The sequence below is a fragment of the Apteryx mantelli genome, chromosome Z (assembly GCF_036417845.1).
Source record: "Apteryx mantelli isolate bAptMan1 chromosome Z, bAptMan1.hap1, whole genome shotgun sequence".
Lineage (NCBI taxonomy): Eukaryota > Metazoa > Chordata > Aves > Apterygiformes > Apterygidae > Apteryx > Apteryx mantelli.
The window spans coordinates 56345197-56365115 of NC_090020.1; the positions used below are offsets into that span (position 1 = coordinate 56345197).

At 36.7% G+C, this 19919-nt stretch overlaps 1 protein-coding gene across 2 annotated transcripts in view; it reads left to right on the plus strand.

Moving 5' to 3' along the window:
* EDIL3 (EGF like repeats and discoidin domains 3) overlaps positions 1-19919 on the plus strand; it is a 263073-nt gene that overhangs the window by 179752 nt on the left and 63402 nt on the right. For both annotated transcript variants that reach the window (XM_067315585.1, XM_067315586.1), the window contains one exon: positions 4369-4550. In XM_067315585.1, coding sequence (XP_067171686.1) covers positions 4369-4550 — 182 coding nt within the window. The remainder of the gene's footprint in view (positions 1-4368; positions 4551-19919) is intronic.

A 19919-nucleotide genomic window follows, 5' to 3' on the forward strand; every position in this document is an offset into this window, starting at 1 on the left:
TAGTATTTTGCTATTTAATGACATAAAAAGTAACAGCTCTAGGTGACAAAATCTTCCTCATGAATCTATAGCATGAACCTGTCATGCAAATTGTTGCTATTTTATTTTTTTTTACTTTCTTGCATCAAGTTACCTGTCATATCCCAGTGTGTCAGCATTAACTAATAAAAATGGTTGTCTATTAATGACTGACATTGACCAGCCTGAATTGTACAGCGTCACTGCAGTGATACTATTATTCTCTTGGAGACTCCAGCTTCCCGATTTGTCATGATTTTTGTTAAATGAACTGTGGATTTAATAGAAATAGAGGTATAACAGCAGTAAAATATAATACAGCTTATACCTGCTTTGCAAAAATATGCATCTCCTATTTAAAAAAAAAAAAAGTTATTTAACAGATTTTTTTTTATTATTTAATGGATAAAGAATCTCCAAAAGCACCAGCATCTTGTTTTCTCCATTGTTAGCAGTCAATGGCATATCCTAGCCTGTAAGAACTAAAAGGAATAATCGCTACTTTAACTTGAAGAAAAGCATTTTTGTGTCTCCAATTGAAGATCTTACACAGCAACTAGTGTGTTGCCAGTGCTTCACAGATAAAAACATGTTTGATAGAACCAAAGGCTGCAAGTTTTCAGGCAAAGTAAAGTTCTCGGGAATTTAGAGAGTAATAGCCCCATTATAGCTTTTGTAAGGAGAAAGCATTTCCCACAATCTATTGGAGCACTTGGAAGAAGTTAATGAACACATGGATAAAGAAATTCCATTTGCTATGCTGTATTTAAATTTCCCCCCAAATTTTCAACAATTTGCTTTCAACTGATGAAAGAAAATAAACTGGAAAGTTTTCTTGTAGAATAATGTCTGGTTAAAAATGAAGAGAAAAAGGATGGATAGAATGGTCAGTTTTAACAACAGAAGGAGCTTGCTTGTAAAGTTCTAGCAAAACCTGTGCTGAACTCCTGACTGTTCAATATCCTTCTAGAAGAGTAAGGTAGCAAAATGTTCTGATAATTCAGGAAATTTACTTAGCATTATTAAAATGGACCGAAGAATTTTAGAAAGATCTCAAAATACTGATTGACTTGGCTATAAGATGGTAGGTTAAATTCAGTGTTGTCAAACTCAAGGTAACACTACTCAAGAAAACAACCTTAATTATGCATGCACAGGTATCTCAGGTATGTCTCAGGAAGAGATAGCTTTCGGTAGGCTTCTTCAAGGCCCAGCTGCCAGACCTATGCCCAGGAAATTGCTGAACTGGCCAGCACTGCTATGGTCAAAGGACTAGGATTATATTATAAATTCTGTGGTTTAGAGCTGCAAGCATAATGCTTAATCTAAATTTCCCATCTCATGAGAATGATCTGCCCTTCAGGGCAGTGAATAAAGATGGTCCTCTAAAGTCAGATCTTAATAGTGCATACACATATATTATGTTGTAAACCTAGTATTGCTTAGAAATGGCTATCCAGTCTCACATTTTCTGTGCATCTCATTTTGTTTTGGTTAGAATGAACACCAAAGTAGAAAGTATTGCTAATGTATTGTTTTTAATTCTTGTAAGTGGTAAATTTGGGGGTTAAATCAAATTGAGAAGTGACAACTTGACAAGGCTAGAACTGCAATTAAAATAAGCTTGTACAATGAAGTACCTATTCCCTAAAGGTAGAAATTTGCTTTGGATTTTAGGACTAATCCTCCTAAAGCTAAGGAAGGCAAACACTTCTGACTATATATGGTCATAACTGACAGAGCATAGTAAGTGCTGTACTTGGCAATTTAACCACCTTAATTTTGAAAGGAAAATTGCCGTCTCATGTAAGAAGTTCACACATATTTCAAATATGGTTTAACACATATTCAGCATGAAAACAAACATGGCTTCAAATCAAAACTATTCTCTATGCACCTTAAACAGAGGCTGATAAGCAAAAATCTACACATCCATTTCTCTTCTAGATCTGCCAAAGCTGGGACATTTATAGGAGGTTGAGGGTCTCAGCATCAAATATATATTCTGCTTTTGAAAAATATCTGCTAAAGCCAAACACACTTATTGTGGAACCCTGTCAGAACTGGTACCGGTGCGTGCTGGGGCCCTGTGCTCATGCACACCTCTTTCTCCAAAGGTCACAGAGTCATGCTAGCAAGCAGGCAGGTGTCCTCCTCCCTATGCCTTTCACCCTGAGGGGACAGAATATAACTGTCTGCTTCACATCTTCATTAAAATAACTGCAGTGTTGGGTGGGTCTCTGTACCTCCTATTTAAGCTCCTCTTAAAGGACTGTCTTCCATTTTCTTGCATGTCTAATTTTAGATATTTCTCATCCATATTCATCAACTGTTAGGGGTGGCTAATTACATTGTAAGCTGGAATCAGTCCTGGAGTACACGTGTTGCATATACATACAGGCAAACATGCTTGTGCCTTCTTTTAAATTATGAAATGACAAAGATATTTTAATAAGTAAACATGAGAAATTTTTGAAAATATACATTTTCCTTTGAAAATACAGAATTTTCCCCCCATCTTGGAAGCATGTATGGCCATTTTTTAACCAAAAGGATTTATTCTGATTTGCTGAAAAGATTTCAGAAGCAGGGCTAAGATTTGAATAGGTCTTTCAATGTTTAAGTAACACTTGATAACACTGTGAAAAATAACACTTTTCCAACAGATGTGGGATTTTTTTTTGAATCCGTCCTGTATTGTATCTGCCTACACTAGTGACAAAGACTTTATTTTCTACTGGCATTACTGCGCATCTGGGACAGCTGTGAGAGAGCGAGCTGCATTTTGTTCCATCTTGTGCAGCATCAACAGAATATTACCAAAGTAATGATTACGACAGCTTTATTGTTGGGTGATATGTGTCACAAAAAGCAGAACTGGATCTTTAGATTTAGCTGAGCTTAAAGGACTGTTAAAAGTATGGATGAAATCATAGTGTGGTGGAAGTTGGTCATAATTTCAATAGGCCAAGATTTCATTTAGCATCTTCCTAAATGTAAACCAGTTTTCTCAACTGAGAAATAATATATTTGGAACTCCACCAGTATGGGGGTTTTAGTTGCAGTTTTCAGAGCATGCACATATGCTTGTTCATGGCCCCATAATCAGCTTAGATCTGTTTTTTATTTGTCTCATTTACCAGTGGCACACAATAGCCAGCGATTATATTGCTAGTGACTCCCAACACTGTCTCCCTGCCTCAGCTTCTGTTGAAAGGAGCAAATTGCACTGGTCAGTTTTTCTTCTCTGTACATTTTAATTAATGAAGAATTGAATTATATGTGACTTTATGACCATATGGTGTAAGGATTTCATAGCAGTACCGTTTCAGAGTTTATTCTTTGGTAGTGCTAAAGTTGAAAGCACTGCCAGGCTTCTGAGAAAACCTTAAAAGTAACCGAATGTCTGCTCCATTCTATTGTGTTTAAAATTGCTAAAGTGCAGTTGACTTCAAAATAGAATATCTTCTGAACAACTGAGCAGATCAACTGGTACAGTAATTCCTGTAGTAAGTTTCTCTTCATATCCTGCATCTGAATTGATTAGAGAAAGAGAACAAGTTGTATTTACTTGAAAGTGGTTGAGGGGGTTTAATAGTAGGTAGCCTGCCAATCATTTGTATATCATGAATTTTCAAAATTCTTCCTATTTGGATTACTCACAGTAATTGTATAGTATTGTTCCTGTACCCTAACTGAGTGGCTTTGGAAATCAATATATACAAAAATATCTTGACTTTACAAAAGGTTACATCTAACTATTTCAAATGAAAAAATTAGTGATCAACATCATTCATAAAATTATGAACAGTTAAACATTATGGTTAAGTATACACTTCATGCTTTGCTGATTAGATATGTAAGACCTTTATTTTTAATGTAACTGAACAGTATCATGTTTCTAATTTCATATTTCTAAAGATGAATGCAGTAACAATTTATAGTGTATTGGCTAAGGGGCTGATCGTTATGGCACAAGCAGCAATATGAAAATTTGCTTTTAGCAACTACTTCAATACTGGAATATGAGAATCATTTTCTTAATGTTTGTATCCATAAAACTCAAACTCACAACTCTCCAGAGAAAGCAAACTAAAAGAAGTTACAAGTTTAATCTATTTCCTTGATTTTTCTAATGGGAATAGTTATTTACAAGCAATATTTTTGTAGTATTTACTTATTTCTACAAATAAAAAAATGCTACTCAGATGTTTTAAATCTCTTCTAATAACATATTTGGCACATGATCTTTTGGATTTATTTATGTGCTGTTTATAGGTAAGTCACTAGTGATTCAGAAGAATTGATAATTTTAGTTATATTCATTTCTTTTCTTGTTTTCCTTCATAGGATGCTCTGGCCCTCTAGGAATAGAAGGAGGAATTGTGTCAAACCAACAAATTACTGCGTCATCCACTCATCGAGCTCTTTTTGGACTCCAGAAATGGTATCCATACTATGCACGACTTAATAAGAAGGGTCTTGTAAATGCTTGGACTGCTGCAGAAAATGACAGATGGCCATGGATTCAGGTAACAGATGGAGCTGAGGAGAGAAAAAAATCTCCTTGATTTAATTGTCACTTAAGAAACTGATGAAGACAAGTGGTAAACTAATAGCTAGATTCTTATTCACTCTCATAAGTGTAGCCGAGACTAAAGTGGACTATTTAGTTTCACAACAGTAATAATTTCAACTTTATAAAAACACAGATCTTTTTATTTGAAAAATGTATGCGTATGTTCCATTGTAACTCTAAGAATCTCTCCTGCAGAAGCTGATTTATAGAATCTTTTCAGGAAGCTTTTTTCACAGGTTTCATTTGCTCATTAGGTCCTTAGTAGCATTTAGAAGCAGTATCTCTTGTTGGACGTACTTTGACACACTCCTGCAGCCTTCTTTGAGGCATAACTCTAGTCTGCTTTAATATGTTTCTTGCCATACCGTGGCCTGTAGAAATAGTTTATCCTCTCTTCTTAGCTGCTCAGGACACACATACACTTTAAGCAGTGTGTGCATCACTCTGGAAGTAACAGTAACTTTTTTATTTAAGGCTGAAATAGTTGTTAGTTCAACCATGTCTGTGGGGCTAAAAATGCTTTTTTTTTTCTTTCATTCCTGCTCAAAGGATGTTATCTGTAGGTTCAAATGGCAGTGTCCCCTTTGTGGACTGGATTTCTCCAGGCCTGGCAAATGTCTTCAGAAAAAGTCATGAAGCAATGGAATATGAAGTTCTGTGGCTGTATTTTAATGAAGATAATAATCAACTAGTAATTTCTGCAGCTCTTTACTCTTATGCTGTTTTCTTTTTATGATGTGTGGATTGGTCTAAGCTTTAGCATGTTCAGTGGTTAGTTAACACAGGTGAAGATATATACTCATGGGAAAGACTTGTGTACTAATCGATATGGTCAGTATGTGAAGAGGGTGCTTCCCTCCAAGTGAGCACAGCACAGCAATAGCAAAAGCCAGTACAGTGAGGGCTGCTGCTCCTTCGGGTTGAGCTGGAGGCCATGGCACGGTCCAGTCTCCTTCCCTCATGGGCCTTGCCTCTGGCCACAGTAGCAGCCAGCTTCCTTTGAAGGGAAGCTGCCGTACAGAACGGCAATTCTGCACGACCCACTAATACTGCAGCACCAGCTCAGGTGGGCTTGATAAGTATCGTTTCCTTCACTCACTCAGACAAAACTGGTGTCTAGTCTACCAGCACTGAGTAGGTTGAACTACAAGGTCTTTATGTTCCTCAGTTGCATCAGACACACTTCTTGCTGTTAGCCTTGTGTAAATAGCATAATTTCTATTCATGTTTCAGTCTTCCTACTGACTATCAGTTATGATTTTTCTAAACAGTTCCCAAATGCTATGGAAAAATGTGTACAGGATTGCCTGTTCATTTTTCTTGTTTAGAAAGAAGGCGCAAAGCACTATTTGATAAAGTTTTCTAAAGCTAATATGGTGAAAATATTGGCTTTTGTCAGTTTTGAAAAATGTAGCCTGTGCTACTGTTTGTTATTCACTGCAGAGTGAACACACAAAGGCCCTTCAATGTATCTTAAGTCAGTTTTCTTCCATGAAGACTAGATGGGTTAGGAAGTTTATAAAATTTATACCTTGAAAAAGAGCTGGAATGAATAATGTTAAGGGACTTGACCGGAATTATTTTCTCAGGAGTAGAAAGCTAATGTAACTTTAAAGGATAATGAAAAGCATTAGTGTTTCGGTAGCTTTTTGGGCTGCTTTAGAGTGTGGGTTTTATTAAAAAATTTGAAGAAAAAAATCAGAAGTGTTTACCATTGGCCCCCTAGGCATATCTTCACTAGAAGATGAACTGGAGGGAGACTGTTAATGGTTGATTGCTTCCCTGCGAAGACACATACCCATCATCAAAGTAGCTGTCAGATGACTGTGCATATTTCTACCCAGACCAGAGTTATGTTTGCCTTGGACTTTGCTCCCAGGGAAGTCATCCCTTTGATCTTCTCTGGAAAGAATGTTGGACCAGCGGAGAAAATGTTTCTAAACATCTCAGCTGAAGGCATCAGGTTTGAAAAATTAGTTCTTTTGGGAGTTAATCTAGGTAGTGCCAATCCTAATTTTGATAGTTATGAGATATAAGGACTTTCTAGAAGCTAACTAAGTGACATGATTAATGCATACAAAGCACCTAGTATTGTCTTCTTTTTCCTTCTCATTCTTCTTTAAAAATAAGTTCATAGTTTACACAAAACTTGCTGAGTACTTTTTGGAGTTCAAAGGGAGGAAAACACTCTTTGTTACTTAAAAACAAAAGTTTAAATCTTGAGAAGACTTTTTATTTCCCCCTTTTCTGAAGACTTTTTGCCTTGAAACAGCTGGGGCCAGAAAATCAAAATTTGACGGGGAGATGTTACTTGTAGAGAAGTGCTTTTGAGTGTTCTGCAGAAACCCTGTTATGATTTGGTAGGGATAGAGATCTTCACAAACGCACGCTTTATGCACTGCCTAGTAGTTCTCTACATCAGAGCACTATCTTATTCTTTAAGCACACAATACACATGAAGAGACAGATACTGCCTGACCCTTATATGAGTGAATAGTTTCTGTTGAGAGAAGAAGAGCAGCAGAAATCCCGTATCTTATTTTTGCACAGCTTCTATAAAGTGCAGGGAGATACTCCTTAAACATTTGTGGAAGGTTACAAAAAGTCAGCATACTCTGATTCTATATTAGGTTTCTGGTTAGCTTCCTTCTGGTCTGGTGGAAGAAATGCTCCTTCTGAAAGGCTACTCTTAGTTTTACTTTCTTTATTGCATTACCACCTTCTTCCCAGATACAGATGCTTACCCTGCAGTTGGCATTTTCGTGGGAATCAGGACCATTGACAAAGGCAGAGGGGAGTCTGAGGGCCATACAGTTAAGTGATTTCAGTCACTTCTAATACGAAGGGTTTGTGTATGGGACCTCTTCTATGCTGGTCTGACTGATGAAGCAACTGGACCAGAAGATGGCTTCTGAAAAAATGGTAATTGTTTGACAGAGTTTAAGTGGAATGTTATGAAACCAGAAACTCCATTTTTATGAAATGTAAATTAACATTTAGTGCAGTGAACCCAAATCAGTAGCCTGTTATTCTATTGTAGTTTCTAATGCTAGATAAATTCTAAAGGAAGCTGTTCTATAATCGTCAAATTCCCCCAAAGTATAGTTATGTACATGCCTGTAGCTATTTTTGCCTTGTTCCATCATTATCAATTTTCTTTGTCATTTAATTTCTTTATTTATATGCAGCTTGGCAAATGAAAGGTTTGAGTGCTTTGCTTATAACTCCCTTGTAATGAGTGCAAGGTTTTTTCTCTAATCTTTCAGGTGTCTGACACACATGAACTAATTACTATGCAATTTCATTTTCCTGCATTCTCCCAATAAACTGAAAATTGAAATTGCCATTTTAAATTTACACTCTCAGCATGTAATTAGTAATGGCACTACAATGCTTGTAATTGGCTTGTGATTTAAAGGGTCAGTGACCATGTTTTTGAAAGCAGATTAAACTCAGACTAAGTCATGTCTCCCTTTTAAAGTTCTGCTGACCTGTGTTTCTTCTCATAGGTTTGTACTGTGATAAAATAACATCTGTGTATACGGTTTACTGCCTTACTAGTGATACTAACTGTTAATGTTTCCAAATACAATGAGAAAAACCCCATGCTTCTATACATTATGAATTGCTCATGAGATATGACCAAAATGGTCACTGCCTGTTCCAGTGATATTCTTTTTTGTCAGAGCTCTCTTTTTAAGAGAGCACTAATTCTCCTTACCCTTTTTCCTTTTGTTTGTATGCTTTTAAAACATGTTTTGTTTTGTTTTTTTAACTGTGATTCCATTTTATGTCTACTCCTTCCTTGTCCCAGAGCACACAGTTTTCATAGTTCATGTTTTCTCAAGGAAATGTGGATTAGAATGGAGATGGTCATGTGCAGGTTTGTTGTTTGTATTCTCTGTCTACCATATCCAAAGTCTTTTTAGATACTTCTGGAGAATGAATCCAGTCCTAAATTATGATTCTGACTTTCTTTTATACCTATTTTCAATCATTTCTCTTTCCCTTTCCTGTCATATTTTCTCTGTGTCATTCTCCTTTCCACTTACCACTGCTCCTCTCTGCAGTGCTCTACCTTCCTGTGATAGAATAATATTTTAAGAATAACTGTTAGTCTCTAACACAAACCAGCTAACAGGAGCTTCTAAATCTGACTCCTCTCTAGTGATTTTTAACCTAGAGATCCATGCCTATGCCTTACATTTCTTATTCTCTCCCAGTTTCTCCATCCAAATATTGTATCTCTTAGCTCATTTTTCCTCTCATCATGGCTAATTTCCCCCTTTCTTCCATAGACTATTATTCTTTTTTATACCATTGCAGTTATTATTAATCCTGTAATATACAAAGACCTCAGCCACAGTAGAGATGCTAAAAATGCCTAAACTGGAATATCCTAAAGAGTAATGTAAAACAAGACTGAATAATTTGGTGTAACTAAGGCTGCCTGACAGCACTGAGGTAAGCAGTCACACCGTTAAGATACATTAGCAACTCTGGCAGAAGGATGCATCTGGAGGAACCTGGGAGAGGTGGGGGAAGGAAGGCAGATGAATTTAGTTCCAGAAGATGTGAATCTGTTTCTTTAGACTTTTGGAGTAGGGATGGCCCAATTCTGGGCTCTTCAGTACAAGAAAGACATGGCACTACTGGAGAGAGTCCAGTGTAGGGCTGTAAAGATGATTAGGGGCCTGGAGCATCTCTCTTACGAGGAAAGGCTGAGAGAGCTGGGCCTGTTTAGCCTGGAGAAGAGAAGACTGAGAGGGGATCTTATCAATGTGTACAAATATCTGAAGGGAGGTTGTAAAGAGGATGGGGCCAAATTATTTTCAGTGGTGCCGAGTGACAGGACGCGAGGCAACGGGCACAAACTGAAACACAGACGGTTCCATCTGAACATGAGGAAAAACTTCTTCACTGTGAGGGTGACAGAGCACTGGAACAGGTTGCCCAGAGAGGTTGTGGAGTCTCCTTCTCTGGAGATATTCAAAATGCGCCTGGACGCAATCCTGTGCAATGTGCTCTAGGTGACCCTGCTTGAGCAGGGGGGTTGGACTAGATGATCTCCAGAGGTCCCTTCCAACCTCAACCATTCTGTCATTCGATGATTCTGTGGCCTTTTTGTTCTGTCTCTATGTAATACCAGCACAATAGATTCTTGGTCCATAGAGCAACCTTCCTATATCTCAATTTGCCCAAGAACAGTAAGACATACACCACCTAGATCTGGGAGCCTGGAGTGGAGAAGTAGCTCACAACAGAGCTTCAGTGGCTCCTGCCACTGCACTGCAGGACAGGCTGGGCTGGGTTTGATGGTAAATGTGCCAGGGAGGCCTGAGAATGTCAGCCCCAGAAACCCCTGCTGTTTTCCTTTTTCTTGCAGCCATGAGTTCAGTTTACCTAAATGTCCCTTCACCCACATGATCCAGTCATGTGTCATAGGACTATGTAGAAGTTGTCCCTCAATTCTCTGCAAGTCCCGTATGCTCAGTAACCTCAGGCTGACCGCTCCTAGTGCCTGTAAGTGAGAATGATACCTTGTCTAAATTCAAAGCGGGATTGCAAATTAATGGGAGAGAACTGAAGAGGAGAGGGAGATTATATGTCTGTCTGAGCACAAGGTAAGCAGGTGGGTAAAGGCATACAAAAAGTAGAGGGTAAAGGGTATCATATTTAAGGCTAGACAGCAAAAATCAGGGTGTACCCTGAAGGTTGATAGGAAGCAGATATTTGAAAGCGTTATACAGCAAAGATTGGCACAGACTGGCAAAGATGATGTTTTGAGTCAGGAGAGGACTGAGTAAGTTTTGATTAAGGAAGGGATTAAGGGTAAATTTAATGTCCTGGTCCTGGATTTGACCATTTGATTAGGCAAGGAGTGGAAAGCATTAGTGCCTGCTGGCTCCTGTGTAATTGCTGCTTTTGCACCATGACTTAACTAACATATATGAGAACAAGAGATCCCTTAATTTTTGCTCGTCTCATGAATGTGATTGTGAAGCATATGCCTGGGAGGAATATGCCTGATAATGGCACTAATTTTAATGGTGTGCAAGATACTACCGACTTTTTTTTTTTTTTTAAGTGCTTTGGGGTCTTTTGGGTATGAAAATTGTTTTTACAAGGTCCGTATTAATCCATGGTCACCACATGCAGATTTGTGAATACCTGAAATCTAGAGAATGAACTATTTAGTGTCTCATACTGCTTTCTGAGAACAATGATTAAACACTTGAATTGTTACTGGAGACTATTGTACATAAATATGAGTTATTAAGTAGAAAAATGAGGAAAACGCTTAGTTATCCATCATTAAAATAGCAGGAACTGTGTCTCCAGAGACATCAGCATGGTTACCAATTTACTAATAAATAAAATATTCAAATATTTAATTTTATTATTGTGAGAAGGAGGAGGATTCATTAACAAAACAGCTGGACTGCTCAGTTTGATCAGAATGAAAAAATGGGAAATAAGCTCAGTTCAGGTTGAATAATTTGGAAGTTTTTTCCCCCAGTTTTTATAGGAAGGAAAAATATCCAGAATATTTAGTTTGGGGTTAGACTGAAATGTTTTTTTCTCTTCAAAAAATTAATCCATTTCTAGACCTTCTTTATTTTTATATTTTTATTCTTTTTTGGGCCAATTTTTTAATGTAAAATGTGATTTCAAAATGAAAAAGCTAGAAATTTTATTTAGAAATAAATGAAATGTTCAGTTAGCTTCCCAGTTTCCTCCCCAAATAACTTTTCTGAAACTATTTACTAAAATTTAGGTGAAACTCCATATTTTGAGAAATTACAGTTTGATGAAAATGATGCCCAACTTCTAATTAGTAATTTGAATGTATTAGTATCCTATTCTAAAATAAATACATTGGGTTTGCTTACTTTTACCTTCTCTGTGCATATGTTTAAATATTACTTATTTCCTTTTAATAATTATTGCACAATTTTAGATATTTTCTGCCATCATTTTTCTAGACACTGTTAATAAATAATCTTTCTATAGAGACTCTTAATAAAAAAAAAGATGACCTATCAGGGAAAGAAATCTACCCAAGCAGATTAAGGGTGAAACATTCCCAGGCCCCTATGTAATTTAGAATTTTAAGGCCCGTTGTCAACTAAGTCCAGTTAGAGCCACAAAAATGTTGTTCTTGTAAAGCTTGTTCCCACAGCAGAAATCAGATACTTAGGGAGCTACCCTGTAGTTCATGGGACATCCCTTGAAATGCATAGAAATGTTAAATGCCTCAGGGGTGTACACAGAGCCAGCATGCTGCAGTGAAGATGCCAAAGTTGATCCAGAGAAAACAGAGTATTAGAGTGCGTGTGGACAACACTTCCTTAAGTGTTGTCCATACACAGCAGTCACTGAATATATATATCTGAGGACTAAATAGTGTAGTATTGACATTTTATGGGCTATGATGTTTACTTTAAGACAGCTTAAAAATCAGCAGGGTAAGAGAATAATTATGCAGCACAGTGATTAGGGTACTTGTTTGAGAGAATTAAATTCTAGTTTCTACTCCAGAAACTGTGCCAGTATTTTACTTAGTGATTACTGAGAATGCTTTTATACTATTTTTTTTCTTTTTTTATTCTAAATATTTTGCAATATTGTTCCTTTTATGTAGAATGTATTTTATTATTTATAATTTTATTCATTTTTTACATCAGTGTCTCCCATACCACCTGCAGTTTCAGTCCCACTCCTGGCTCTCGGCCCCACTTCTCTTGGTCTTGCAATGCCTAATACTAGCATAATTAATTGCATGTCTGTGGATCTCACAAACCTACTCATAACTACTGTGACATATGAAAAATGTACCTATAATAAAGACTTTCTAAGTTCCATCATTCTATCCCCAGGCAACAAAAAATGAAAGATTTTTTTATAATTTTCAAAAAAAAGGCAAGTAGGAAAAAATTAGCAACTTCAACATAAAAAACTTCCAAAGGGCAAGCATGCACCAGGTGATAATTATTTGCTAATAAAATGATAAAACCCAAAATATACAGAGGTTTTGCAGAACATTCATTGAAACATCTGCTAGTAAGAGCTCTAAGCAAACTGCCATCTGTCAAACTATTCATCTTGTCAAAGTTCATTTCCTCATTCATGAGTACTGTAGTATCAGCTTCCAAAAAATACTTGTCATCATAGATTAAACATTTAATATTACTTAATATAACTGTCAAATGTGGCCAGGTGAACCTTATGAAATACAGTCCCAGAGTCACGATGTAAGGTGACTTGAACCATAGAGGAAGGCTGACCTGGTAAGCTAAGTCTTAAAAAATCTGTTAAAGCTCTTCATTTTTTGTCAGTATTCCAAAATTTGACTTAATATTATACCAGGATTTCCTTGGAGATTATGGACAATACAGACGATTGGTAGTTAGTACCAGAAAGCCCTTGGCAGGGAAGAATAAGGTACAGCTGAATTCTGTCAAAACTCTTCCACGTAGGACCTTTGAACTGCAGCAGTTAGAACAGATCCTCAAGTGGTCAATGTCTGTCAGAGAGTCACTGGCTTCAGTGAACCCAATACCAATGTCAGTCAGCTGCAGATCTCCCTCACTGTCTATATATTTAGCCTTCAGGCTAAAAACGTAATTTATGTACCCAAAGTAGACCAGAAAACAAAAAGGCTGTAATCATCCAGACGCTCCCTTATGTCCCATTCCTCAGTATCTATTTGATATCATTTTATATTTCCCAGTGTCATTCTTCATACACACAGAAACATATTCAAACAGCTTTTGACTGAGGTTGCAGATATGCAAAAGCAGTCAGTTCGACATTAGGATTCCTATGGCAACAGAAATTTCATTCTCTTATGAACACTATATGTAACATATTCTGTCAGCCCACATGCCAGCTTTCTTTAATAACTCTGTAATATGGCTGAATGATTGAAATAATACAAATACTTTTAAATGTATTGTTTTATGCATCTACGATACCAGCTACTTTGACTGAATAGCTTTCCACATTTACCATATTAAAAGTAATTAAAACAGCAAGTGGTGGCACACTGAAATGAGCAAGTGAGTGTGTCTCTGGTTTCTTGCTCCAGTAATAAGTTTCTTGTAAAGACACCCCTGCATGGTGGCTCACTGACTTTAATGGAGCAATGAATGTATGGGCATAGTGGTCTTCCTGTGGGGAGGATGCGGTCTAAATCAATAAGGTGGTGCTATACTAGTGTTACAGGAACACAGGTCATGTTTTATGTCTTAAACACCCACTTTCAAAATCAGTAAAGCAAACAATTCTCACTTACGTTTAGGCTTCTGCTAGTTTTGAATTCTGGAAAAGAACTGTTTCAAGTTATCTCATTACAACTAAGGTCCAGGATATGAAATTAAAAGAAAAAAGAAAAATTACATACAAATATATTTAAAATTTTTGCATTGTACAGAGGTGTGCATACACACTTATACCTGTATAGATGGACCCAGAACAGTGCGTAGGTCCTGAATTTATATGCATGTAGATAGGTCACAGGGATGTGCAGCACAAGCTGTGGAAGTATAGGCAGAGCCTTGATACAGCTCTAGCTGTGGAGAAGCACACAGTTCCTGGCTGCAGCTCAGTATTTCTCTGCTATTTTGGAGGTGATGGAGAGAAAGTACTGGGGAAGAGAAACTCTACTGCTAATTGATGAGCATGTGCTTGTCACATTTCAAAGGCCTTCTAATTTCAATGGAACCTCATGTACTAAGAAAATCAATTCTGTGGACTGAAAAATTTGAGCGTGTTTTACTCTTGCAATGTTATAATCTTGATATTCCATGAGTGGTTAAGATAAAGAGACATCTTTCAAATCTGAGGCCTTTACTGAGACTTTTCAGATTTTGAGGGTTTTTTCTTTGTCTTTTACTGAACCAAGTGACATTTTACATTTTTATCATATCTATTGTCTGTCAGCTTTTGTGGAAAGTCTCCACAGCTTTAGTGGAAAGTGTTTTTTCAGGAAAACTGCAGAGCCTATTAAAACTATTGGGAAGTCTTTGTGTTTTCCTGATCATCAGGACTTCTGAGTGTAACTTTTTGTATTATGAAAGACCCAGAAAATTCTCAGCTCTTGTTCTTCCGAAGTATCTCAAAGAAAAATAGATTGTACAAAAGTTAAGCTCAGTTGTCAGAAATTTCTTTCGCATTACTGTTTTCTCATTACTGGTCTTTGTAGGATTAGAACAGAAGTGCATGTTCATTTCTGTGACCTGACTCTGTCATCCTATTTACTAACCTCTACCAGCCAGATCAAAGCTATTTGACATGTGGAACTACATATTGATATTTTCCTTGACAATTATTTTTATTTGCACATTCTTTAATCGATACTTTAAGAAGTTTTCTAGATGTCTTAGGGAAATTCTTTTTGAGAGGCATCAGCATGCCAGAGGCAGGAAGGGGAGTCACAAGTTGAAGGTATATGAAGGGATTAATAATAGCAATAAAATACTCTAGTGTTTCTTAGCTAAACTTAAATTGCAGGTAGTTAATACCATTTAATCAATACTTTGCAAATGAGATGAAATTTTACTGGGCTACAGAACTCTGAACAATGTGAGATTGATTATGAACCTCTTTTTGAGATGACAATCTAAACATACCAGTAGTTGAATAATTCATATCATCCAGTTAATGACATTCATAACAACTACCTTTGGGACTAAAATAATGACTTAATAATAAGAAGAAACAGACCAAGCAAGTTTTTAGTCTGTCTAATTATGTAAGCTCTCTGAGGCATAAAGTGAAAGTTCTCAACAAAAGCCAGATCAAGTGAATGCTTTTTGTTATTACCCGTAGCATATGCTACTCTGTGTTAATGTTATAATTTGGTCTAAAAAATCCCTGTATTTAGGTTTTCCATGTAAGTGGCTTTTAACATATATGCTGATCTTTTCACAGAGGGCAAATGAAATTAATGGGGCAGTTTGTGGCTTTGATCCAACATGCCTAACCTGAAGCATAGAAATGTTCCAACTGAAGATAGCAAAGATGATGAGATGCTTCCAACTAGACAAGGTCTTCTAGATGTTTGGGTGGGAATAAGCCATAAGTGAGTGTAGAAAAGAACTGAGAGTTGTTTGTTGTTACTGAAAGGTATGATAGTCAAGTGAGACACTAGAAACAACAGTGGCAGGACGATGAGTTTGGAAAGAAGTTAGTAGCAAAGTTGTGAAGAGGCTTTGATAGCTCTGCATCCATGTAAGCAGGACAAAAGTGGTTAGGGTTTGTACAGCAGATCAGAAATAACCAAATACTTAATTGATTCATCTGCAGGGTAGGATACAATCTCACAGTTGAGTTAGGAATTATCACTTCTGAAGTGACTTGTAGCAAATGACTGTATGAGTTCTCCTAGACTATCACAAATGTAAGATAAAAAGTGTTGGCTTTTCTCCTTATAATAATCCTCCTTCAAGAATGGCAGCAACAGCTGGAGTACCACTGTGGATAAATCACTATATTACCTAATCTGGATGCTAATTAAAGCACATATCACTGCTGCTATCCTGACTACATTAATGCCCTCAGTTAAATCCGGGGAAGTTCTGCTGACAGCGCTGGTTAGAGGAGTGACAAAATGACGCAGAGGGGCAAGATGTACGAGCCCCTAACATCACAGATGCAGCAATAGTGTGCAACAAAGAACAGAATAAGAGCTGACCTGCCCTGACTTTTCTGAACCTCATTGCACACTGAGTCCCCCTTTGCAACCCATTGCTTTTGACATGATTTCAGAGTGAAACAGCAATGCTCAGCATTCAGGGCCTCTAGTGCTTGAGGAGGGAAAGGGAAACATGGGAGGGAGCTTCCACATTTGTTAAATTTTCCAGGATTGCAGGAATCATGTCAGGGTACTCTTCTCCCAAGTTCTTCAAGCTCCTCCAGCTCAAGACCAGTCGCTCTTCTTGTCCTTGTCCTTTTTTATTAGAGGCTGTTTCAGAACCTTACTTTGCTGAGGTACAGATTTTTGTTCCAATGTTCAGTCAAAAGTTACTCTTGGCCAGTTTGCACCCATTTAGTATTAGACTAACTTTATCTTTATACTTTAATAGCTGTTCTCCCTTTCTGGATTTATCCTTTCTGTTTGTGAGTGATACTTCACACCTTTTAAGGGTGGAAACTAAATTTATTAAGATTTTGTTAGAAACATCCTTTGGCAAGCGTCCCTATTTCTCATCAGAAGATGTTTCTGTGGGCACTTTCTGTCTAGCTTTATCAGAATTATGACTTTAAAAAGAAGAAAAATATAAACTTTCTTAACCTGGTGAAATCATCGGAGAAGGGTTGCTCTAAGGAATCTTCACATGCCAGTATAACATCGATCGCTTGTTCAACCCTGATTTTGTATGAGTAATTATGAGGATTAGTAAAAGAAATATATTTTGTGCCAGAAAAGATGGAGAATTATTTATAGCAATGCTATTGCATCTCATAACTGAAACACATAAACAACATAGTTCATCATAAACTGAATTTCTCTTACAAAGGAAAGATCATGAAAACATACATATTTACAGTCTCAAAGGACAACATTTTGTGAGGTATTTAACCTGAGCATTTTTTTGGAAGTTTGCTCTTAGCATATAGTTCAGGAAAACTTGTACTGTCAATGTTAATGGTGTTATTGCTAATTATGCAATAACAAATGAGGGGAATATAGTTATTTATTCTGGCCAGGAGCATCACATATGGTATCTTCCTAAAGTCACTGCACCTTCTCATCCCTCTTCTCTACTCTTGTATTTAATAATGCAGAAAACACAGATGCAACTGATCTTTTTAAATATTTTTTTTGTCAGGTACATAGCTTCTGCATGTTGAGTATACTCTAATATTTGATCCCAGATTTCAAAGTACATGAACTTCTTTTATTCAGGCCACATAGTTGGGGACTACAGAGCATCAGCTTCAGAAATCTACCAGAGAGAATCTGACCAATCAAAACAGGTTTAGAAAAAACAAGCATGAATTGAAATACGTTAGAAGACCATCGGAAAAAACATATCTTTCCAGATTATTGAGCTTAGTGTCTTACGAAAGAGGAAAAGTTACTCATATTTTCTTCTACTAATGTTGTTCATAGTAGAAAAAACAGGCTGAAAATAATTTTAAAAAAATGGATTGTACCCTGAAGATGTGGTATGTGTAGTGAATTCCAAAATTTTACAGATCAGCTGATTGTCCTAACAAATTTTTCAGTACTCCAACATGAGTATGTTGGTTCCCAAATTCTAAGACCCAAATTATAAGTCGGGTCCTTAATGACATTTGGCAACTAATCTTGTCTTCAAAATGAAGTTTTTCAGTTTTATTCAATAGTCTTATTGTTACCTTAAAGTACAAAAACATTTAAAAATAAATCCTTCATGTATACTTTTTGAATCTAAGGAACAAATTATACAAACAGAGAAAGCAACAAAATGTTACTGAAATATATGTATATACACACACATATATATTTGTTCATAGATAGAGACATACAAACCTATTCTTCACAGCCAACAAGAATGTCTTAAATGGCAAATGAACAACTTGAAGTCTAATGATTTCTGTTTCATTCCATTCATCTTTCAGCCTTCATGTATTAGGTCTCCCAAATATTATCAAAAAAAACTTCTTAAAAAGATAGTATATAGGTCAGAAGTTAAAACCGCATATGCACATATGTGGAAACCTCACTTACTGCTGGAAGTCTGTACTGGTGTCCCAGTGTCCTTCGTCTCTCCTGTTTTGTTGCATTGACATATTATGACTGCAGTTTTTTGTCTTTCTTCTAAAGGTCTAAAGTTTGTTAAGTATGTCGGGAAGTGATTTTTGGTCTCTGTTTTGTGGACTGTTTATTGAACAACTTTTCATGATCATGGGAAACAAGCATCAAGTGGTTCCATCCAGTCCTGTACTCCTACATTTACTCATACCTGAAAGTGAAGCTATTAATGCATCATGCAGATTTGCAGGACTGGTTCTGAATTGTCTCTAAAAATATTGTATCATTTTTATTCTGTGCAATCTGTAACAGCTTGTAAATTTACCTTGTTCATGTGGCTCTTGGGAAAATACTTTCCATTTCTTTTGTTGGCTTTCTGATGTGTTTTCTTTTAAGTTAAATTCCAGTTAAATGATTAGTTTTGATTGGCTACATCTTCAACATAGACATCTGAGTGATTTAGCATCCCCAAACAGATTTCTTTATGAACCAATAAACTATATGATACAGTACAGAAGGCACCCGGTGATTGGCAGTACATAAGTTCAAACTCGAACATTTTATACAGCATTGAACCTGAGGTACCATATTTTGTCACTTGGCACTGTTTATTAGCTTGAGTTATCTCCCATGTTTGTTAGTTGGTGAGCTCTTATCTGACTCGTAATATCAGCATAATGATTTTGTATAGTCCACTGTATATCATGTAGACATAATCTATTTCTTGTAGAATCAGATTTAGATTAATTGAGTCAATGTGATTACACCACCATGAAACAAGTGTGAATCAGGATAATTTATTTTCACTGGAGACAAGATCCCCAGGCAGGTGCATGGTATCTACTTTCTTCCTTCACTGCCAGTTCGTCTTCCTGACCACGGAATAGGGAAGGAGCATGGTAACTGTACCATTTTCAGAGAAACCCAGTAGATTTCATGTTAATTGCCGCACCAAAAATTAAATTTCCTCTGTTTGGAGACCCTGGGGGAAGAAAGATCTGTTGAACTGTAATGAGTTCTACTGTAGGACTAAATCTAACATAATCATGCACACTTTTGTTGATTTATCTTGAGATCTAACCCAAATCAAGAGGCTAAATTTAGTTTTTAATTCCACAGATTACTGACTATTCTGTAATTACACTGAAATAAAAAAATACTTGGGGATACCAAGTGCTGCTTAATAATAGGAAGTAAAGCAATGGGCATCCTTTACTTTGTGTGCTTGTGAATGTTCCCTGAAGTGTGTTGGGTGAATTAGGTTGCGTCTAAATTGCTGGACCCAGGAGCGCCCTCAGAGCTGGAGCTGGATGCAGAGCTGTGCACGGTGGCCAAGTGCCTACTCTGAATCTGTTGCTCTCAAAGTAACTTTAAATGTAAGTAAGGGTAGTAGAACTGATCGGTCTTTTTTTTTTTTTTTTTTTTTTTTGCTTTTTTTTTTGCTCTTTCCTCAAATTTCTATGCAACTTCTTCTTCCAAGGTCTTTACCCTCCATTAATACTTTGAGATTATTGGGGTTTTTTAATCTTTCAAAGTACTATTGGCCTTCTATCATTCTTGATTTGTCTGGTTAGTCTA